General features: G+C 46.3%; 2 protein-coding genes across 3 annotated transcripts in view; one reads left to right on the top strand and one right to left on the bottom strand.

Annotated features, from left to right (window-relative positions):
- Positions 1 to 3,143: 3,143 nt before the first annotated feature.
- LOC101788539 (myeloid cell surface antigen CD33) lies at positions 3,144 to 9,227 on the bottom strand. 2 transcript variants are annotated; one of them, XM_013147860.3, is made up of 5 exons: positions 8,639 to 9,223; positions 8,179 to 8,457; positions 6,570 to 6,663; positions 6,179 to 6,260; positions 3,144 to 3,648 (listed from the first exon to the last, which is right to left on the bottom strand). In XM_013147860.3, exons 1-5 carry the CDS (start codon positions 9,132 to 9,134, stop codon positions 3,508 to 3,510), a joined length of 1,092 nt encoding a protein of 363 aa, XP_013003314.1. In that variant the 5' UTR covers positions 9,135 to 9,223; the 3' UTR covers positions 3,144 to 3,507. The 2 variants fall into 2 exon arrangements, with proteins under 2 accessions (XP_013003314.1, XP_063109292.1); XM_063253222.1 differs by lacking the exon at positions 3,144 to 3,648 and adding an exon at positions 3,655 to 3,995 and having other exon boundaries at positions 8,639 to 9,227.
- Positions 9,228 to 9,352: 125 nt separating this feature from the next.
- Positions 9,353 to 19,344, top strand: part of LOC100714832 (sialic acid-binding Ig-like lectin 9) — a 45,144-nt gene continuing 35,152 nt past the window's right edge. Inside the window, exon 1 of the mRNA XM_013147712.3 lies at positions 9,353 to 9,579. The gene's annotated coding sequence lies outside the window, so the exon portion shown is untranslated. The remainder of the gene's footprint in view (positions 9,580 to 19,344) is intronic.

Here is a 19,344-nt window from a genome sequence, read left to right as displayed (position 1 = left end):
TTACTCTCTGTATAAATTTGTGAGTTTTTAAAATCTTTCCTTATTCCCTGAATAATAATGAATAAAATAAAACCTTTACTGTGCTAATTTTATGAGAGTTATAACCTTTACCCTTGGAGGAATGAAGAATTTTCATGTGTGCTTGTGTGTGTGTGTTTGCCCCTTGGATCCTGGCCTGTTTTAGGAACTGGCAGTGCCCCTCCCCCAGCCATCTGATGCAGCTGTGGGGAAGGAACCTGGGCCGCTGCTGGGCACCCTGCAGCAGGCAAGGCCAGAAACAGAGTCACATGCAGGGGGATGTGGAGGGGCAGCAAGTTCCGGTTTTGTGGTCTCAAAGCCCTATCAGAAGCACCCAGATTTCCTGCTTCTCTGTGGCTCGGGCAGCTGGGCCAGAAAGAATGGCAGGAGGGGTCTGGCAGAAATTGGGGTGGGAGCCTTGCTGTGCTTGAGATCAGCTAGCTGGAGGCTAGAAGGTTCCAGACAGAAATGTGAGAAAATACAGAAAAAGGAAGGCCCTGTCTTGAACTGAGAGAATGAAAATGGGCAGAGTTGGAGAGAGAAAAACAGAAGCCTGTAGTTTTTTGGGGTGAGTGGGAGGAGAACTACACATGAAAAAGAAGTGCTGTGTCCCCCGCAAGCCTTCCGACAGAGTGAAATGTCACTCTTGGAGTAGTGAATGCCTTGCTACCAATTTGCCCCAACAATGGCTCTGATTACTAAATCCCAGGAATACTGTGACTGCTCCGTCCTCACCTCAGGAAAGCACAGATTCCTAGTTAACATCTGTAGGTGGCAGGGAGTCCACCCTGGAGGATCCCAGGCATCCAACCAGCTTCACCACTCTAGGGTGTCACCAGCCCTTTCTGCGGGCCCCGCCCTCTTCTGCACAGGATTCTGGCAAGGCTTGGCCCAGGGCTGCTGCTCTCCCTGAGACACATTGCCTAGTCAGGCACGTGGCACACATCTGTAATTACAGTACTGGGGGAGGCTGAGTCAGGAGGACTGCAAGTTCAAGGTCAGCCTGAGAAACTTAGGAAGTCCCAGTTTCAAGATAAAAGACAAAAGGAGCTGGAGTTGTAGGTCAGCTGGAGAGAGAGAGAGAGAGAGAGAGAGAGAGAGAGAGAGAGAGAGAGAGAGAGAGAGTAAAGAAAAGAGAGAATTCTTTCCAGGAGGAAAAGGTGGGACAAGGTGGTGTGGGATGGTGATGCTTTTGCTGACTGTGGTGCAACTGAGACCAGGTGCTCCCCAACTCTGCAGAAAGCCCTGACCCGGGGTCTGAGAACCCCAGTGCTAACCCAGGAGGGCAAAGGGATGCAGAGCGGCCACTTCTGCTGAGAGACACTTGAGTCAGTTTAGGGAAGGACACATGATCAGGAGTCCGCTGAGCTGATCGCTCCCTGCCATCTTCCTCCCCCAGGGGCACCCCTGCTGTGGACAGCACGGTATCCTCCATAGCTGGCTGAGCCACAGAGGGCTGAGGTTGCTAGGCCTCTCTGCTTACTGGCCTCACCCCTGCTTCTTTAAGGATCTTGTCCAACCTTAGCCTCACATCACAAAGGAGAAAATCAGAAGTGAGAAACACCAGGTGCTGAGACTGGGTTCCTTCTTCCATCTGTTCCTACTGGACCTGCATCTCAGACCTGGTGCCAAAGGACCCTGCTTTGTGGCCACTTAATTCTGGGTCCCACTGATCCTCCTTCCTGGAGATACTGAACCTGCCTCATGTTGTCAGAGGGGCTGCTCGTTTGCCCTGAAGGACACCAGTGGACACATGCAGCTGCCTTCCATTGGGGGAGCAGATGTGGGGGAGCTGGGTCTGAGGGGCCTTCCCCTGCCCAGTGGTGCAGGAGTGGGAAGGGGGACAGATGCTCCGCCTCTACAGTGTTCCTCCACTCCTGGGCCCCAAGCCAGCCTGCCTTTTCACCTCAGTTTAGCTATTTGTTTTGTCTGGAACATTTGCAAAGACATATTCTGGTACTATGCCAATGATATAGTTTTGCAAAGAAAGAAGAGACAGGAAACGGTGGCTTCTCATCTAGACTCGAGGTCTAAGGTCAGTTCCCAGTGTTAGCAGGCAGGGCTGTCTGCACCACCAGGCTGCCAGCATCCTCCTCAGAGGGTGGACTCTGCGGGGCCTGCTGTGGAAATAGGGGTTAGGCATTAGCTGCTTCGGACACAGTGCCAGAATATTCCATGTACTTAACGATTCTTATCAATCTGTAGCCTAATAATTTAACCCTTTTACAGCGATGGTGAAGTTTGGGTGGTTTCCGCGTAGACTAGTTTTCTGTTATTTTACGCGGTCTTTTCAGGAGGGGGGGGCTATGGGTATGAGCTTCTGTCCACTGTGTCTACCCAGACTTCAACTTCTGAGCTCATTTTGAAGGGTAAGCACATTTTATCCAATGAGGGTGTGGGATGGGGCCCCTTGGAGGAGATGCCACACATCAGTGAGGGATGCATCAAAATGGATCAGTAGAGCAGTCTGGATCAGTGGTAGGGTTCTGCAAAGGAGGAGAGATACGTGCAGTGTAGGACCCACAGCAAACAATGGCCCATGGTGTGTAAATGAAGTTCTGCTGAAACTCAGCCATGTTTGTTCATTTGCAGATTGTCGTGTGAAACTATGGCTTGTGAAGCCTATTTTTTTTTTTTTTTTTGATACTGGGAATGGAACTCAAAGCCTCGCACTTGCTAGGCAGGTGCTGTACTGCAGAGTTACATGCCCAGCTCAAGCCCAAAATATTGACTCAGTAGCCTTTTACAAAAAGGTTTCTCAGTCTTTGTTCTAGAAGGTCATGTTGAAATTTTATCAGTTAGTCTTTTGGTTTGGGGAACTGACTCTGGTCATATTTAACTTTAAGAAAATGTCAGATGCTAACATATGGCTTAGGAGGGCATAAAAGAAGTGGAAAATGTGAGTAAGGGAGAGGTGGGATGGAAGGGGCGAGGATTTAAGGAGTAGAAGCAGTGGTGATACTGGGGGGGATGTAGAGTCAAGGAAGGGCTTCATGGCAGGGTCTGAGCAGGGAATGAGTCTGACATGCTGCAGATACAATTTTCAATGGGACACCCTGAGCCTCTGGACTGGATGGCCCGCTGAGAAGGAACCAGTGAGTGGTGGGTACACACGGGGACCTCTGCTGGGCGTCTTCCACGCATGCTTTATTTAATCCCCACAGCAACCTGTGAAGCAGAGCTGCTCACGCCCACGTACAGAGCGGAGCAGGAGATGGGTCATGGTGGGTGTAGTGGCCCTCCTGATGTTGCACTCTTCTTAGAAAACCAGAGAACATAGGTCCATCCCAACTCTCTCTGACTGCAAAGTCTGAGATAAGTTCAGTGTCGCAGGAAACTTGCAACAGTAGTTTATAAACTCAGTGCAGATGGGGATGCTATGTCTCAGGAATCAGCCTGGGAGTCCAGCAGAGGCTCAGGGTCCTGGCTGAGCCCCACGCTCCCCTCGGTCCTTCAGTGGATCCTGAGGTCGGAGGGCTCCCCGCAGGATTACTTCCGGGGACCGAAGGTGATGGAGGCGTAGTGGATCTCCTGCTCCTCCTCTGAGGTGGCGGTGGCGGTGGCGGTGGTGGCCTCCATGGAACCAGAGGGCTCAGTGGAGTCTTGTGGCTTGGACTCTGCTGGGTTACCCTGAGGAGAAACAAAAGGGAGTCACAGTGTGGAGAGAGGAACCTGGACAAGGCAGAGAGGGTCCATAAAGTGAATTTCACCTTTCATTTTTTGATCAAGTACTTGTTCAGAAGGCCAACACACCTCCATTCATTTCTGCTTTCTAATTCACAATGCTCACAGCACCTATGTGAAAAATGCTATTATCTTGTCCATTTTCCTGGCACAGAAACTAAACCTTAGGGAGATTAAGTACTTGGAAAGGCCACTTGTCCTCAGATCATGCAACCAGCCAGGTTCCTCCTGCGTGCTCAGCAACGGATACATGGACCCGGGCGATGCAGAGACCGGCCCTGTGGCTTCCAGTGCTGAAGGAGACAGAGACAAACACTGCCAAATAATCATATGGTGACAACTGGCACTCCATGTGGGTGACCAGGAGAGAATTTAGGAAGGTTCCTCAGACCTGTCCTTGCCCCGTGCAGCGAGTATGGTGGAGGCAGCCATGGACCAGCGGGGAGGAGACCTCTACAGAGGGTGACACAGCCTTGCAGGGGATCTGGCTCGGGATCTCCTAGAAATGTCAAGCTTTGCAAAGCAGAAGCATTTTCTGCTGCAAACCTATTTCTCAGCTCTAGATTTACCACAGCATTTCTCAAAAGCGTTCTGAAACTCACAATTTCCACTTCCTCTCCTGGCCTCCTCTCCTGAGCTCGGTCGGACTCACTACTTTAGTGGCTTCCTCCATCCTCAGACCTTCTCGTGGAGGGCCCCCAAACTCGGTATTCATCTGGAACCCACTCCTCACCACAAACTGTTGGCATTTACGGTCTAAGCTGAATTCTCAGAGGTGCCTCACGCAAAACAGTGTTTGATTCTATTTCTTGAAGCATTTGTCTTCCTGCAGGGCTGGAAGTTTCTGTCACCTGCAGTTCAGTGATTTACCAGAGTGGGGTCACCTGTGACATACACGGATATCTGTGGCATCTTGATCATCCAAGGTATCTAGGAGGCAGAGAGTGTGATATCTTGGCGATATCCCACAGTGAGGTCTTCACTCCACTAGCAGAATCCGTGGGCTCAGTCTTTGGGGTGCGGCGAGAACCCACCTTCCCACCCAGATTCCTCATTGCTGCCCTCACTACTCGTCCCTTGCTGAGTCGCTTGTGTCTCCTGTCTCTGGCCTCCCCCCTGCACCACCTAGTGTAGAATATTTTAATTTCACAGAGGGATTCATTCGAATGGTGAAAATTCATGTCACCCTTCTGCTCAAAATACACAATAATAATGGTAGATTTTTAAAAATGCAGACAAGGTGCTAGCACCTGGAATAACTGACCCACGAGGGCTGATTATGTACTGAAGGACTGGGTAAATGCACAGGTACTGCTGACTCTGGCTTCAACAACCTGATAGCGCTGTCTACTTTAGTCAGAATTTTGCACATAGATGCAAACCAGAGCTCAGATGATGAACAGAGTTGGGCAGATTGACATGGGCCTGGGTGCAGGAGGGGTAGCTGGGCCAGCGTCCTGAGAGGCGGCACGGGGAGGAAGAAGGCCATGCAATGAAAGTGTCCCTGACTTTCCTGCCCCAAATGCCAGACCACGCTCTTCGGATGACTTTTAGCAGCATAGAGCATCTCATAACTGGGTTACGGGGCAGTGGCTTTATAGGATACTGATGACACATGGGGAGGAAGAGTTGCGGCTTGGTAACAAAAGTGAGGGGAACTTAGCTCAAAAGGAGAAGTTGGCTTCACTTCTTTAGAAGAGGGATCGACATCCTTTGCAGCTTACTGGCAGAGGAAGAGGGGACAGTGAACTTGGGCGGAATGCGGGAAGGTGCCTGGCTGAGTTCCACGGGCAGGACTGCCATCATTAGGGAAGCCCGCAGGAGGAGCACACTTAGGGGTGTGTTAGCTACGTGTGTGTGATGTGCTGTGTCCATGCCCTTGCTGTTTGAGAGGCCACCTCTTCCAGGGACAGCCAGTATCTACAGAGAGTAAAGGACCCACACATAAATGCATCATTGCTGTGCTAAAAAGCAAAACCAAAGCCCACGCTTAACCACACTCTCTGCAGAAGGCTGACACTCAGGGCCATGATCCTTTTGCCCCATAACTCCAGGGCTGGTACCAGGCAGTTGGGGACAGGGCTGTTTGTCCCAGAGCCTCCTGAAATTATGCAGTGCAGCCAGTCTCACCCCTGCAGAGCCTGTGCACCCCGCCTCCTCCTTTCCTCCCGTAAAGCCTGCATCTCCCACGCTCTGCCTCCTGCTCACCCTAGTGCTTCCCCACACGGCCTTCTGTGGCATTGGCATGGCATGCTCATTTCTCTTGGGAACTGTGAGTCATGAACTGCCTTTCCTGTGGTTGCCTTCCCTGGTTGGTTGGCCTTATCATGCCTGAATAAAACTGACACATAGGTGATAAAGCAGGCGGCAGGTGACCAGTTCTATTCTGAACCCGGCGAATGGGGCACAGCAGTAAACCGCATCATGGAGGAGTCTGGGGGCACAGCCCCAACCCCAGATTCAGCATGGCACTCACCAGCGAAGATGGCCCCGCAGCAGGTTCAATGTCCTTCGTGTCTTCTGCAGTCTTGAGTGCTTTCTTCTTGAATGTCTTCACTCTGAGGGGGGACAGCAGGGTCTTTGAGCCTGGTTTCCTCAGACTTGGGGGGTCACTGTTAGGAGCCTGAGGCAAATAACCATGGCAGGGCTAAGGTAACGCTTGCCTGGTGGCTGGCATAACAAGGCACTATACAAGGTTCTTTTCTCCCTGCTCCTCCTCCACTTCCTGGACAGACCAGGCTTTCCCAGAAGCTACAGCTTGGATTCTCAGTAGCACAGCACCCCTGCCCCTCACATCCCTCCGTCCCTCTGGCTCCAGATCCATCTGCTCCAGCCCAGCCCCTGCCATGCCCTGAGCTGAAGCTCACATGAAGAAGATGACGCAGAGACAGACAGCGAGCAGGGCTATGACAGCAATGCCAATGACCGCCTGGACCACTCCTGCTGCTGTCTTGGGGTCCCCTGCAGAGAAAGGAGAAGTGAGCCAAACTTCAACCTTGATAAATAGCGTGTGACCCCTTCTCTCCAGCTCTAAGGGAGGCTTTCACCTCCAAGACACAACTCAGTCCCTGGGACCCGCTTGTGCCTCGTGACCTCCTTGTCCAGAACCTTGGGGTAAAGGATGTAGCCCAGCCTATCCCTACTGTCCATCCCTTGCCTTCCTGTCTTCTTCTCCTGGAACCAGGTTCCTCCCTGCATCAGACCTCTGGCTTGGCCACAGTGGGAGCCTGAAGCTCTGGGCCCTGTTGACCTTCTGTTAGAGATGGTGACAGGGTCAGAAAGTGCCATGAAATGCTACAGATCTGGTCCCCACTTCCTTCCAGGGAGCAGGTCTGAGTCTCCTCTCCTGGTCCCCATGGGTCCTGTTCCTTGGGGTTAAATGGGTCCTTTGTCCTCACAGAAGGTAGCAGAGGTAAACTGGAACAGGAGGTGGGCACTGAATCTTTGAATCAGACACAAGCAGCCCTCCTGGGCCTGCCTGGCTGTGCCTTGGGGAATCCCAGCAGCCAGAGCCAGGGATGCATCTCCGGGCCTTGCCTGGTGACAGCTGAGCAGTACCATGAGGGAACTGCCCTGTCCTGACAGTGCCCACTGTCCAGAGAGGGAGCCAGATGGCATTACCATTGGGACAGGGCAGGGGCAGTAGGGTGATCTTTGCACAGATGTTAGGGCTGAAGTAAAACAAAAACACCCCAAAGGGATTTTTAAGGCACTAAAGAGTAGTGTACTATACACTATGATGGTGACAACGCACTACACCAAGGGTGAGGCTTGGTGTGGACTTCAGGCTCCAGGTGTGGGGTGTGCACCTCTGGGATCCCCATTTCTAACTCTTCAGCACTCTGCTGCCTCCTGATGACAAGGGGGCGCTGTGCACAGGTGAGGGCAGGGGCTGATGAGAATTCTCTGTATTTGCTTGGCACCCAAATTCGCTGTGCGCAGTGCACTGTGCTAAACCCTGAAAGGTATCTTAAAAGTGCCCCCCAAATAATCACTGCTTGGAGGGAGAGAAAACACATCCTTTAGGAGGGGAGAGGAGGCAATCGCTGCTCACCCATGAAGGTCCTCACCTGGAGCAAGAAGCCTGATGGAGGCTACCTGTGATTGGCTGCAGGCCTCCCAATATTTGAACCCTACTCAGACCAAACCCAGCACAGGCAACAAGCCAGCAGCAGTCCCTGGAAGAAGGAGTCTCCCTCTACTAAGTCAGGTTCTGGGGAGACCCTGATTGCAGGGTTCCTCTGCAAACTCTGGAACAGAAGACAGCATTTGTTTCCCTCTCTACTGGGGTGAAGAGGAGGTGATAATGAGGCATTCCCCACCACCAACCCAGAAGCCACACAAACACTAAGGTTCAAGACTGTGTTCCTCCAAGGCCCCTGTGCACCCAGGATTCCAGCACAGAGTGGTGTGAGTTCCAGGGCTCTGTCTTCCTGTTCCAGGCCCAGGGACCTGGATTACCAGGACAGCACTTACCAGTGACGTTGAGCTGGACGGTCCTCTGCACAGTCACATTAGCTCTAGGGAACCTCACCTGACAGGTGAGGTTGGTGCCATGGTCCTGGGGCCAGGGGCTCAGGGTGAGCATCCAGGAGTTGGTGACAGTGGGGTCCAGGTGGGATACAGAAGCCCCCACCCAGGAGAAGATGGGGGGTGTCCCCTGTTTACAGGCCCAGGGCACAGAGCAGGTAAGGTTGCTGGGGCGTCCAGATGCCAGGATCTCCGGGATGAGGATGTCAGGGATGTGGGTCAGGGCTGGAGAGGAGAGGAGACAGTGGGATCATGAGGGTGGGTCCCAGGTACAGATGTGGGAGAAGCCTAGGCTCAAACCTAGCCCCTCCTGGGGTCCTAATTCTTGAAATCAACCCTTCCCACCAGCATCCATCCCAGCTACCTCAAGAGGCCCCCATAAGCTGTGTCTGTGCCCAGGCCTTACCTGTTACTTCCACAGAGACCTGGTTGGCACAGAAATTCCACTTTAGACTTCTTGAGACCACCCGAAAGAAGTATGAGCCATGGTCACCCCTCTGTGCATCTGTGATCTTCAGGGAGCAGTTCCTGGTCTTTGGGTCCAGCAGGAGGTAGAACCGGTCCTGAGTCCTCTCCTGCACTTGTCGCTGTGGGTCGTTTGTGGCCACTGGGGAGTCGTTATTTGTATCAGCCCCTTTTTGAAACCAGTAGCCATAGACAGAGCCATTCCTAGAGGACACTGCCTTCTGGGGGAGTCCGCAGGGCACGAGGACACACTGACCCTCCTGCACAGTCACCGACCTTGGCACTTCCACCCTGTGGGTCCGACTAACAGGTGCGCACCTCGAGGGTAAAGAAGGCTCAGCATCTGGCAGCCTCCGGTGCCTGTGGCCACTCCTCTGTCCCTGTGCCCACTCCCCTGTCCACAGCAGCAGCAGCAGCAGCAGCAGGGGCAGCAGCATCTCAGTGCTGAGGATCCCGGGCCCCTGTGTGTGAGTGGAGAAGGGAGCAGTGCGCAGGGGAAGTGCTGTGTGAGCCACAGAAGCAGGGGTGGAGCAGGAGCCTTGAGGGTTCACAGAAGAGGAACTTAGACCCACACCCGGAGGGAGCTGTCCCGCTATACAGTGGGTGGAAACTCAGGGACCCGCCCAGAGGACAGGCAGGAGCAGAAGCCACGTCCTGACCCCACCTTGGGAGCTTCTCTGAGCACTGGGCTTGTGCCAGGACACTGAGGACCCCTGCGGCAGGCGCTGTGAATGAAGTGAGGCTGCCCACCTCCCGCCTGGCACACTGACTCACAACTTCACCCACTGCCATGTGAGATGGACCCTGCTGACCAGCAGGTCCTGAATCATCTCCTGTTTGGAAGAGAAGAATAGAAGGAAGTGAGTCCCCAGCGATGTGCAGGTAACAGCCTGTCCTGCTTTCACTCAACAAACATGAGGGAAACTCAATTCCTAGGAGGAGACAAGATAAGGGATGTCCTGGTCCTGAGACACCCCAGTGTAGGGCTGCACCAGACATAGAGCTGCAGGCTCCAGGGCTTGCCGTGCATCGTGGTGGTGCCTTTGATACAATTATAAAATACAAGCAAGGGGTTCTTTCCCTAGCACTGGAACACTGGCTTGCAAAGTTTGCCGTAAGAAATAGACAAGTCCTTTCAGACAGAAAAGAGGCCCGGGCTTTGGGCTAGGGCAGTGCCACTGGGGTGGCATGGACTGCGGTGAGTTTCAGTCCATCCCCAGCTCACAGATGAGCTCCTCCTTCCACGCAGCACATCTGCTCCTCCTATGCAAATGTGCCTCAAAAGGCGTGATGTATTCAGATAAAGTTACTTCTTGATGCAATTCTCATCATGTTCCTCCTCCTCCAGTGAGGCAGTCAAATTCTGTCCCCACTTTAGGGTGTGACGCACTGTGGTGAGGGGTGTGCCATGGGGTAATCTGTCCCCTGTGACTCCAGCCCCGAGCGACATTGTTCCCATGGACCACCTTTCTTATACAATTTACCAGCTGAGGAATATCTGAGTTGTTTTCAGGTTTGGGTGACTAGGAAATAAAGCTGCCAGAAGTATGAGCATGCAGGTTTTTCTGTCATGATAAATTTGTATTTCACTTGGGTAAATATTTCAAAGTAGATTACTTGATCCTAGGGAAAGGGTAAATTAAATATATGTGAAAATTTCAGACTGCCCTACAAAGTGCTTGGGAAATTTTATCTTCTTAATAAGTGTACTTGGGAGCTTTGCTTACTCAATATCCTCCTTAGTGTTTTGCATTTTTTGGATATTTTAGGGGATATTTATTCATTTTTAAAACTAATTTTTTGGTACATGCTAGGTATATATAATGACCATATACATTATATGGAATTTGTAGCCATACAAAGTATATCTTTATTCTTTTTTCCCCAATCCCTTTCCCTCCTTTCAATCTCTCTTCCCCTCTTTATTTATAAAGCTTCCTTTTCATTTTTTTTCTATCCTCTTATTTTTTCTTTTTGCTTCCTTCCTTTTGGGGGGGAAGTTTAAAGTTTTAATTTTTAGTCATTGCATTAAATGTGTTCTGATATCTCCTGGTTTTCACTTGTAGTTTCGCAACAAATGATGTTGGACATGTTTTTGTCTCATTACTAGCCATTTCTTTTCCTTGTAAAAGTCCCTGGTTATTTTGTTGTTGCCATGGTAAAATGTACACAGTGTACCCTTTCAACCATTTTAAACGTACGGGCCATTACACCACCATCACCACTGATCGCTATAGTTCTTCAGTATCCTAGAGGGAAGCCTATACCAGTTAAGAGCTATCTTTCTATTTCTCCTGCCCCCAACAGGGTAATCACTATTCTATTTCTTTTGCCTATAAATTAGAACAGCCATTGTGGAAAACAACATGGAGACAGCTCCGAAACTAAAAATAAAATTACCATATGATCCACCAATCCCATTTCTGGGTATGTGGATGATCAACAAAATGAAAACCACATCTGAGAGACAAACCAGAATTCTGTAGCATTGTTCAATAGGCAAGGTTAAGATGAAGTGAATGTCATGGTGCATGGGTGATTGCATCAGAAAGTCACACACACACATACACGCACACACACTACACGTAGGCAAAGTGGAATATTAGGTATTTAGAAAAGAAGGAAATCCTTTCCTATTCAACCACAAAGATGACATCAGAAGACATTATATCAAGTGAAATAAACCAGGCATAGAATGACAAATATCACATTATGTTCTTTTTCAGATTTGCAGTCTGAAAAACCAAACTCAGCAAAGCAAGAGGAGAAAGTGGTGGGAGTGCAGAGGCCTGGGGGTGGGAGCAAGGCTAAGAGATTGATCAAAGGGTATAAAGGAGGGGTCAGATCTGGAGATGTACATAGTGGTGACTATAGTTAGTATGATGCATTGTATATTTCAAAATTGCTAATACAGTACGTTTCTTAAAGTTCTTATCATAAAGCAACAAAACTACAAAACTCAAATACTTCTGGATCTAAAACAACTTTTAAGTAACACAGGACGTGTTAGTTCAAAGTGCAGGGATGTTGGTAGGTAAATATGTGAGGTCACTCAAATGGTAGCTTTCCTTAGCATAGAACAGTGTGAACAGACTTCAAACCATTACATGCAGTTTCTGTTTGTCCATAAGATAATGATATCAATCATGATAATTACAAGCTACCAAGTGAATATCCACAAAAATCGCATTATACACTAAAGGTGTCTAAACTTTTATTGGCTAATTAGACCTTAATAGACCAGAATATTTCCTACAAATATCTAAAGGGGACACCAAAAATTTATTACAATTAATAAACAAAGAGAGCCGGCTGATACAAAGGCCACGGGTGATAAGCGTGTTTCCTTTTCTCCACATTCGGTCGGTTATCTCTTCTTGCCTCCCTTGTGGGCTTCTTCACCCCAGTTATGCTCTGTGACACTGCAGCCTGGACCCTCCTCTCTCTCCACTTCTGTATCTGGCTCTCTGCCTGGATCCCCATGTAAGATTCAAAAGCCTCTTCCAAGTTACTATCTGTAGTGGTTGATTGATTGTGTCAACCTGAGACAGTTAGAAGCTTAGTTAAATGAGTTTAGCAAGTCTATACCCTAGGATGTAGAAGACCCACCCTAGGGTGGCTCATCACTTGGAGGTATAAAAGGGAAGGAGGAAGGAGGAATGCATTCCATTCTTTGGAGAAGCTCCAGTCTTCACCTCTGGTTTGGACCTGGTCTCCTGGCTTCCAGTGTAGACTCTTTGCTTCCCAGCATAGACTCTTCAGCCTTCCATCATAGATCTTTTGGCATTCTGTCACAGACCCATCAGCCTGCTGGTGTGGACTTGCATGAGACACTAGGGTGAACTCTAGACCTTGGATTGAATCCTTGGGCCTCCAGAGTATAGACACCCTCTGCACACTCCCTCATCTGACTTTATGGCTGACCGTCGTAAGCCAATCTTGTCATTTCTTATACATTTGTTTATCTCATGTTATCTGTTTTTTCTAGTAAAACCCTGACTAATACACTATCCTTGCTTACAACCCTGTTCTTCTTTGGAACAGATTGGCTTCCTTCCAGTTGCTCAGTGAGGAGTTCTGGCATTGTTCATGGCAATCTCAATAGTAAACTCAGCCTTTAGAAACTGTCAGGTAGGCAAGCATCATGCTAGAATGGAGGCAGAAACACTTAGGAAATGCTTGGAATCAGCTCATCAAAGCCTTCAGGTACCCAGAGCTGGGAAAAAGAAAATCCAACAGGAGAGCAACATGAAGAAGCCCGTGATATCCCGGATCAGGGTGTGCAGGGCAGGGAGAAGTTGCTTCTCAACCCTGACACTGCTCAAGCCCAGGTCCAGTGAACACACCTTGGGCAAAGTGCAAATCCTCTCAAAAGAAGAAACAAAGTGAGGCAGAGGGTTGGTGCCCAGTCTACAAGCCACTGCCCAGTACCCACCTGGCCTAACTCTCCTCCCATTTAGGGAATGGAGCCCAGCAAGTGAGGAATTCTGAAGTGAGGGTCTCTCCACATCAGCGTACTAAGGAAAACAAAAGCCAGAGAATCACACTCAGAAGGTAGTGACTGTGTTAGGACTGGTGAGCTCCAGAACAGAGGAGCAAAGGGCACAGCCCTCTGAGGGATCCAGAAATAGTGACTGAGCAATCTATGAGGCAGTGAGAATCATAGAGATTGCAGTGTCTGTGATGAGTGAGAGCCGTGGATAAATAAAAGGCATCAGAGCACTGCTAGAGAGGTACTGCAGACGCAAATGCCACTGAGCTCTCCGTCTGCATCCCTAAACAGCCACAACTGGAAAAGAACCTCTCCACAACACATCAGAGTCAAAATCCCAGAGATTCAAAGCAAAAATACTAAAAGCCATTAGACAAAAAGTAACACAACTTGTGAATGCAAGCCTATTACAATAATAGCAAATTTCTCAACTAAAGTCTAGCAGAGCTTGGGGTGAAGTTTTCCAAGCTCTACAAGGAAGTAATCACCAATCTACATCTTGCAAAATGATATTTCAAATTGATGGAGAAATAAAAACCTTTTGTTACAGAGGGAATCTAAATAATTCATGATCACCAAATCAGCACTGTAGAAAATACTCAAAAGACTCTAATCAGAGACAGTAATGCCAATTCAAAGAATTCAAAGGGAAAAATACATTTAATTGGAAAAGTAGTCAAATAAAAAAGTAAAAAGAATCATCACTTAAAAACTAATCCATGGACAAGAATACATTAATACCTATCAATAATAATGCTCACTGTAAATGGTCTTAACTTCCCAATCAAAAGACACAGACTGGCAGATTGAATTAAGAAACAAAACTCAACTTTATAATGTCTGAAAGAGACACATCACATCTACAAAACACACACATAGACTGAAAGTGGAAGGGTGAAGAACGATGCTACATATATTGAGCCCCAAAGCAAGCAAGAATAGTATTCTAATGTCAGAAAAATTGTACTTCAACTCAAAATGGATCAGAAGAAACAAAGAAGGTCACTTATTGGTAGAGATACAATTCAACAGGAAGAGATAACATTTGTAAATATATATGCACCAAATGCTGGTGCATTTTATTTCAGAAAACAAAAATGTATTGAGATAAAAAGACATATACACATCAATACAGGCATAAAGCAGAGATTAATGCTCCAGTCTCACAAATAGGTCAACCATAAAAAAATCAATAAATCAAAAAGTTCAATGGTGGTGTCAGAGTTGGACAACACTGTTGAACAAATTGATCTAAAAATATCTGTAGAGTGTTTATCTGACAATAGCAGAACACATTCTGTCAGCAACACTTAGAACTTTCTCCAAAGTAGACCACATGTAGGCCATCACAGGTGTTTAAATAAGTACAAAATAATTGAAATAATCTCATGTATTCTAGCAAATCTCAACAGAATGAAACTGGAAATCAACAGCAAAAGAAATCATGGAAAGTGCACAAACATAAAGACATTAAACAATAATTTCCTGAGTATTCAGTGGATAGCAGAAGAAACAAGGGGAGAAATTCTTAAGAATTCTTAGATCAAATGACAATCACAGTGCAATATACCAGTACCTGTGCTGCACAATGAAAGTTGTTCAAAAAGGACAGTTTATACCTGTGAGTAACTGCTTTAAACACATAGAATATCACCAGCTAATAACCTAGTGATGCATCTTAAGGTCCTAGAAACACAAGGGCAGTTCAAATCTAAAACTTGGAGAAGGAAAAATTATGAATATCAGAATATAAATCAATAAAATTGTGACCAACACAAAAGATCAATGAATTTAAGAGTTGCTGCCTTGTAAGGATAAATAACATCAATAAACTCTAATAGATGTCTTAATTTTCTCATTATTGAGACAAAATACTCAATTCCTAAAGTTAAAGGAAGAAATGTTTCTTGTGTCACAGTGTCACAGTGCATAGAGGTTTCAGTCCACAATAGTCTGTTCCAAGGGAGGGTGGTATGGCAGAGGGGTATCACAGAAGAGAGGAAAACAGTTCATGGCATGGAATGCAGAAGGCAGGGGGCAGCAAAAGCAGCAAGCAGCATGTGACAAGTGACCACAGCAACCCTTTTTCTGTGCTTTGACTTCTATCCAGGATATGTGCCCTTAAGACAGATAACGCTCATACCCAGTGGGGCATTCCTATTATCCACTCCTAGAATTATGCCAAGCCAATCAGTGGACTGATTTAGCAACTGCACACCCTTGATACTGGTATTACATACTCTAGAGCCTGACAGCTCTGAAAAGCCCCACCTATGACTGCATGAGGCTTTGGAGGGACATCTAGACATAAGCCGTAACAATAGACTTATTAGAAAAGGAAAGAACGGTTACATCATTGTAATTAGAAATGAAAAATATGAAATCAAAGGACACCACTGGACTCAACCATATATCAAAAACTATTTGGAAATACATTCTAAAAAGTTGGAGCATCTGGAAGAAATGCATACATTCTTAGACACATATGACTTACCAAAATCAACTGAAGAAAGTATACAAACCCTGAATGGATCCATAATGAGCAATCAAATTGAGGCAGGAGTAATAACTCTACCAACTAACAAAGTCCAGATTCTGATGGATTCAACACTGACTTTTACTAGAACTTCAGAGAAGAACTTCAGTACTTCTGAAAGTGTTTCGTTTTTGGTGACTGCTGGAAACTGAGACCTGGGACCCCAAGAAGCAGCCAGGACTGCCCCACTGCACCAGAGGAGATTGTGAAAGGCTCTGGAGCTCCAAAGCTGAATGCTGTGCAGTTTTCTGACCATTCCACGCTGTGCCGAGAGCACAGGGAGGGCGAGCGGCATGGTGTGCAGTAGACCCAAGAGGAGGACCTGCACCGAACCCTGGTGAGTACTGGGAACCCCGTGGCTGCTGGGGTTGGCCAGAGAACATCTTGGAACTGGGCAGTGCCCACCACCACGGGGACATCAATTAACACAGAGAGTCTGGTGGCAGACATCTTAGAGTTGGGCAGAACCTACAGCTTGGTGACATCACCGAGTCCCCCTGAAGGGAGGTCTGGTGGAGGACGTCTTGAAATTGGGCAGAGCCTGACGCCGTGCTGGCTTCAGTGTGATACAGAGAACTAGTGGAAGACATCTTGGATTTGGGCAGATCTGCTGTCCTGGTGCTCCTGTCACAGAGAGGTCTGGAAGAGAACAGCTGGGATTTGGGCAGAACCCTGTGCCATAGTGACATTAGTCAGCTGCTTCTGGTACAGAGAGAACTGGCAGGAGCTACTGGGGCTAAACCAAGCCTCTGCTTGGGGCCCAATAAGCTGATACAAAATAGTCACAACTCAGTGACATCCAGAAAGTACAGCCTAATTTACGGATTGACTGGCACAGAGGCTGGAGGCTAGCCTGTACCGCCCCTGCATCCCAGCCTACCCCAGATAACAGCAAATTGGGGAGGACAGCAAAAACTCAAGTCAGCACACTTCTGAAAGGCCCTAAGCAATTCGGAGAGGGCCAGAGACCACCAGGACACTTCAGTCTGAAAGAAACCAGAAACATGACAAGAGATAAAAAAAAAAATCTCCAGCTGCCCAACATGAGAAAATAAGCCCAGGAGAAGTAAACACTGAAGAGAACAAGCACAGTAACCATCCAATACTCGACACAGCATCAGCCAAAATTAAAAAATACCTTCATGACCTCAGAGATTAATTTAAAGCTGTACTCCTGATCCAAGTGAGGCAAGATATAAAGAGATTAATTAAAGAAATGACAAGCCCCACCAAAGAGAACACAGATGGAAGAACTGAGGAAATCAGAAAAGAAGGAGAAACTTCTGAAGAAGAATTTAAAAATAACTTAGAATACATGAAACAGATCCAAAGAGATTACCAGGAAACTAAAAACTCCATTGAACACGGGCAAAATACCTTGACAGAAACTAAAGACAGCCTTCTGGAACTTGAAGAGAGATTTATGGCATATGATCATGAAAGAAAAAGCCTCTTAAAAATAACAAGGAACCAGAAAGAAACAATTCAAAAACTAGAAGATGACAAAAAGATACATAACTTAAGAATAAAGAATGTGAGTGAGGAAGCAGGAGCAACCAAAAATGAAATACAAAGAATATTCACAGATATATTAAAGCAAAATTTCCCATGTATAGCAAAAAGAAATGATATCCAGATAAAAGAGGCATAGAGAACACCAGCTACCTACAACCAAAACAGATCTACACCTAGACATATAATAATCAAGATTCCAGAAATCCACCAAAAGAACAGAATATTAAAAGCAGCCAGAGAAAAGATGCAGATTACCTACAATGGGAAAATTATCAAAATAACAGCAGACTTATCAACACAAACTCTTACGTCAAGAAGGGAGTGGGGAGAAATATTCCAAGTCCTGAAAGAAAATAATATGCAACCAAAGCTCATATACCCATCAAAACTCTCTCTCAAAATTAATGGAGAAATAAGATGCTTCCAAGACAAGGAGGAACTGTGGGAGTTCGTGGCCACCAATCCAACCCTACAGAGAGTGCTGAAGGACATTACAGAGAAAGAGAGGAAGGGATACCAGGATTCCAGCAACAGTGGCAGAGAGGCCTCAATGAACGGGGCAGACAGTGGAATGAGGGAATAAGGTGGACAAATTATAGCAGAAAAGTGGAGTAGCAGACATGAGGCAGAGATGGTAAGTTATAGTCTTTAGTATAGACAGCTCTGAAACACTATAAAAAAAAGGCAGAGGTCATTGTTAATGGTGTATAAGGATTTAAAAGACACAGTAGTCTTATCTCCATATTTAGTTTGAATTTAATTTGTTCTGGTCTGTCCACTCATGTCAGATTTGAGGGCACAGACATCTTGACCCAAAAATAGCAGGTTATACCATGATAACTATCCTTACTTTCCTATTAACTTAAACTGAAATCCTGTATTACTTACATTGTCTTACTATGACTGATCTTAATTGAATCTGAATCATAAGACTATGGGTTTGCCTTGGCTGATTTTATTTGAATTTGGTATGCTTGTTAGTATCAACCCTAAAAGTAGAGGCAACTACTCCGAAGATGACAAGATGTAAAGGATATCCATACTGGTATTAACTATTAACAGCTCTCAAATCCCACAATGCTGTCAAAGTTAAGTTTTTATAATAATAGGTAATACTATGTTTAACTATAATAAGCCGGTGTTGGGGACAAATCTATTGAAAATAACAAGAGAAAACATAGTAACTACGGAAGATCATCTATATTGTGGTCTTATATTCTTATCCATTGCATGTTTTCCTAGGAAATTGTTTTGCTGTCTTGCTATGACTTGGTTTTCCCTATAATACAGAGAGGATAGATATATATGTAGAAATTCACACATGAGTTCTTTTTTAAAATTATTTACAGGAACAGATTATATAATGCAAGATGTAATAAACAGATACTCTGAGGAAGAGACGTTAAGAAACCCAAGGCTAATTTGGTAGCATTATGATATAAATTCTAGCAATACTATTGTTCACTGATTAGAATGACATTGGACTGGTTTCTTGAGTTCAATTTCAGCATATGTAGAGATGGAGACAGCTATCACAAAGAGAATGAGAGATGCGATGGTAGTTACTATTGTCTTCCCTAATGTTAGATCTTGAAGACCTAAAAAGCCTTCATCATCCTGTAATGATTTGATTAGTTCTATAATATGCAATAAGTATATAAAGTGGGTGAAGATGGGGACAACTATTTGTAAGAAACTAGAGACAATTAGATAGACAGTGAAGATCTCCAGTGGACTTGCTTTGAAATCTGTATTTCTTTAAATTGTTTTTTTTAATTGTTTTGTTCTGTTTTGATATGTTTAATATTACCCTCTTTGAGATGTAAAACAAATGTGTAGGACTGATAACCATATTACTGAGCTTTTGTTCGATCATTGAGCAGAACTGTTTGTAGTGTCACTTTTTGAATGTCATTCTAAATAGTTTAATTCTATAACCTGAACAGCTATTTCTAAGATGACAATATGTAACTTATCAACCAGCAATTTCTTACCGTTTGTTTTTCTGTAATTTTGTATTATTTCTACCCTTTTTTTTATCTCCATGTATTTTTTTTATTTCCTTTTCTTTAAAAAAAGAAAGAAAGAAAGTGTTTCATAAAAT

The sequence above is a fragment of the Cavia porcellus genome, unplaced genomic scaffold (assembly GCF_034190915.1).
Source record: "Cavia porcellus strain 051 isolate PalLab524CR breed Dunkin Hartley unplaced genomic scaffold, mCavPor4.1 scaffold_7, whole genome shotgun sequence".
In the NCBI taxonomy this organism is placed as follows: Eukaryota; Metazoa; Chordata; class Mammalia; order Rodentia; family Caviidae; genus Cavia; species Cavia porcellus.
Note: the sequence above shows the minus strand (reverse complement) of the source record. Positions and strands in the feature narration are given on the sequence as shown.

Coding starts and splice junctions, on each gene's coding strand:
- LOC101788539 (XM_013147860.3), bottom strand. CDS start 9,134: ATGCTGCTGCCCCTGCTGCTGCTGCTGCTGCTGCTGTGGACAGGGGAG. Junction 6,664..8,178: donor CGTCCAGCTCAACGTCACTG/GTAAGTGCTGTC, acceptor CTTTCTCTGCAG/GGGACCCCAAGACAGCAGCA. Junction 6,261..6,569: donor CTCTGCGTCATCTTCTTCAT/GTGAGCTTCAGC, acceptor GTCCCCCCTCAG/AGTGAAGACATTCAAGAAGA.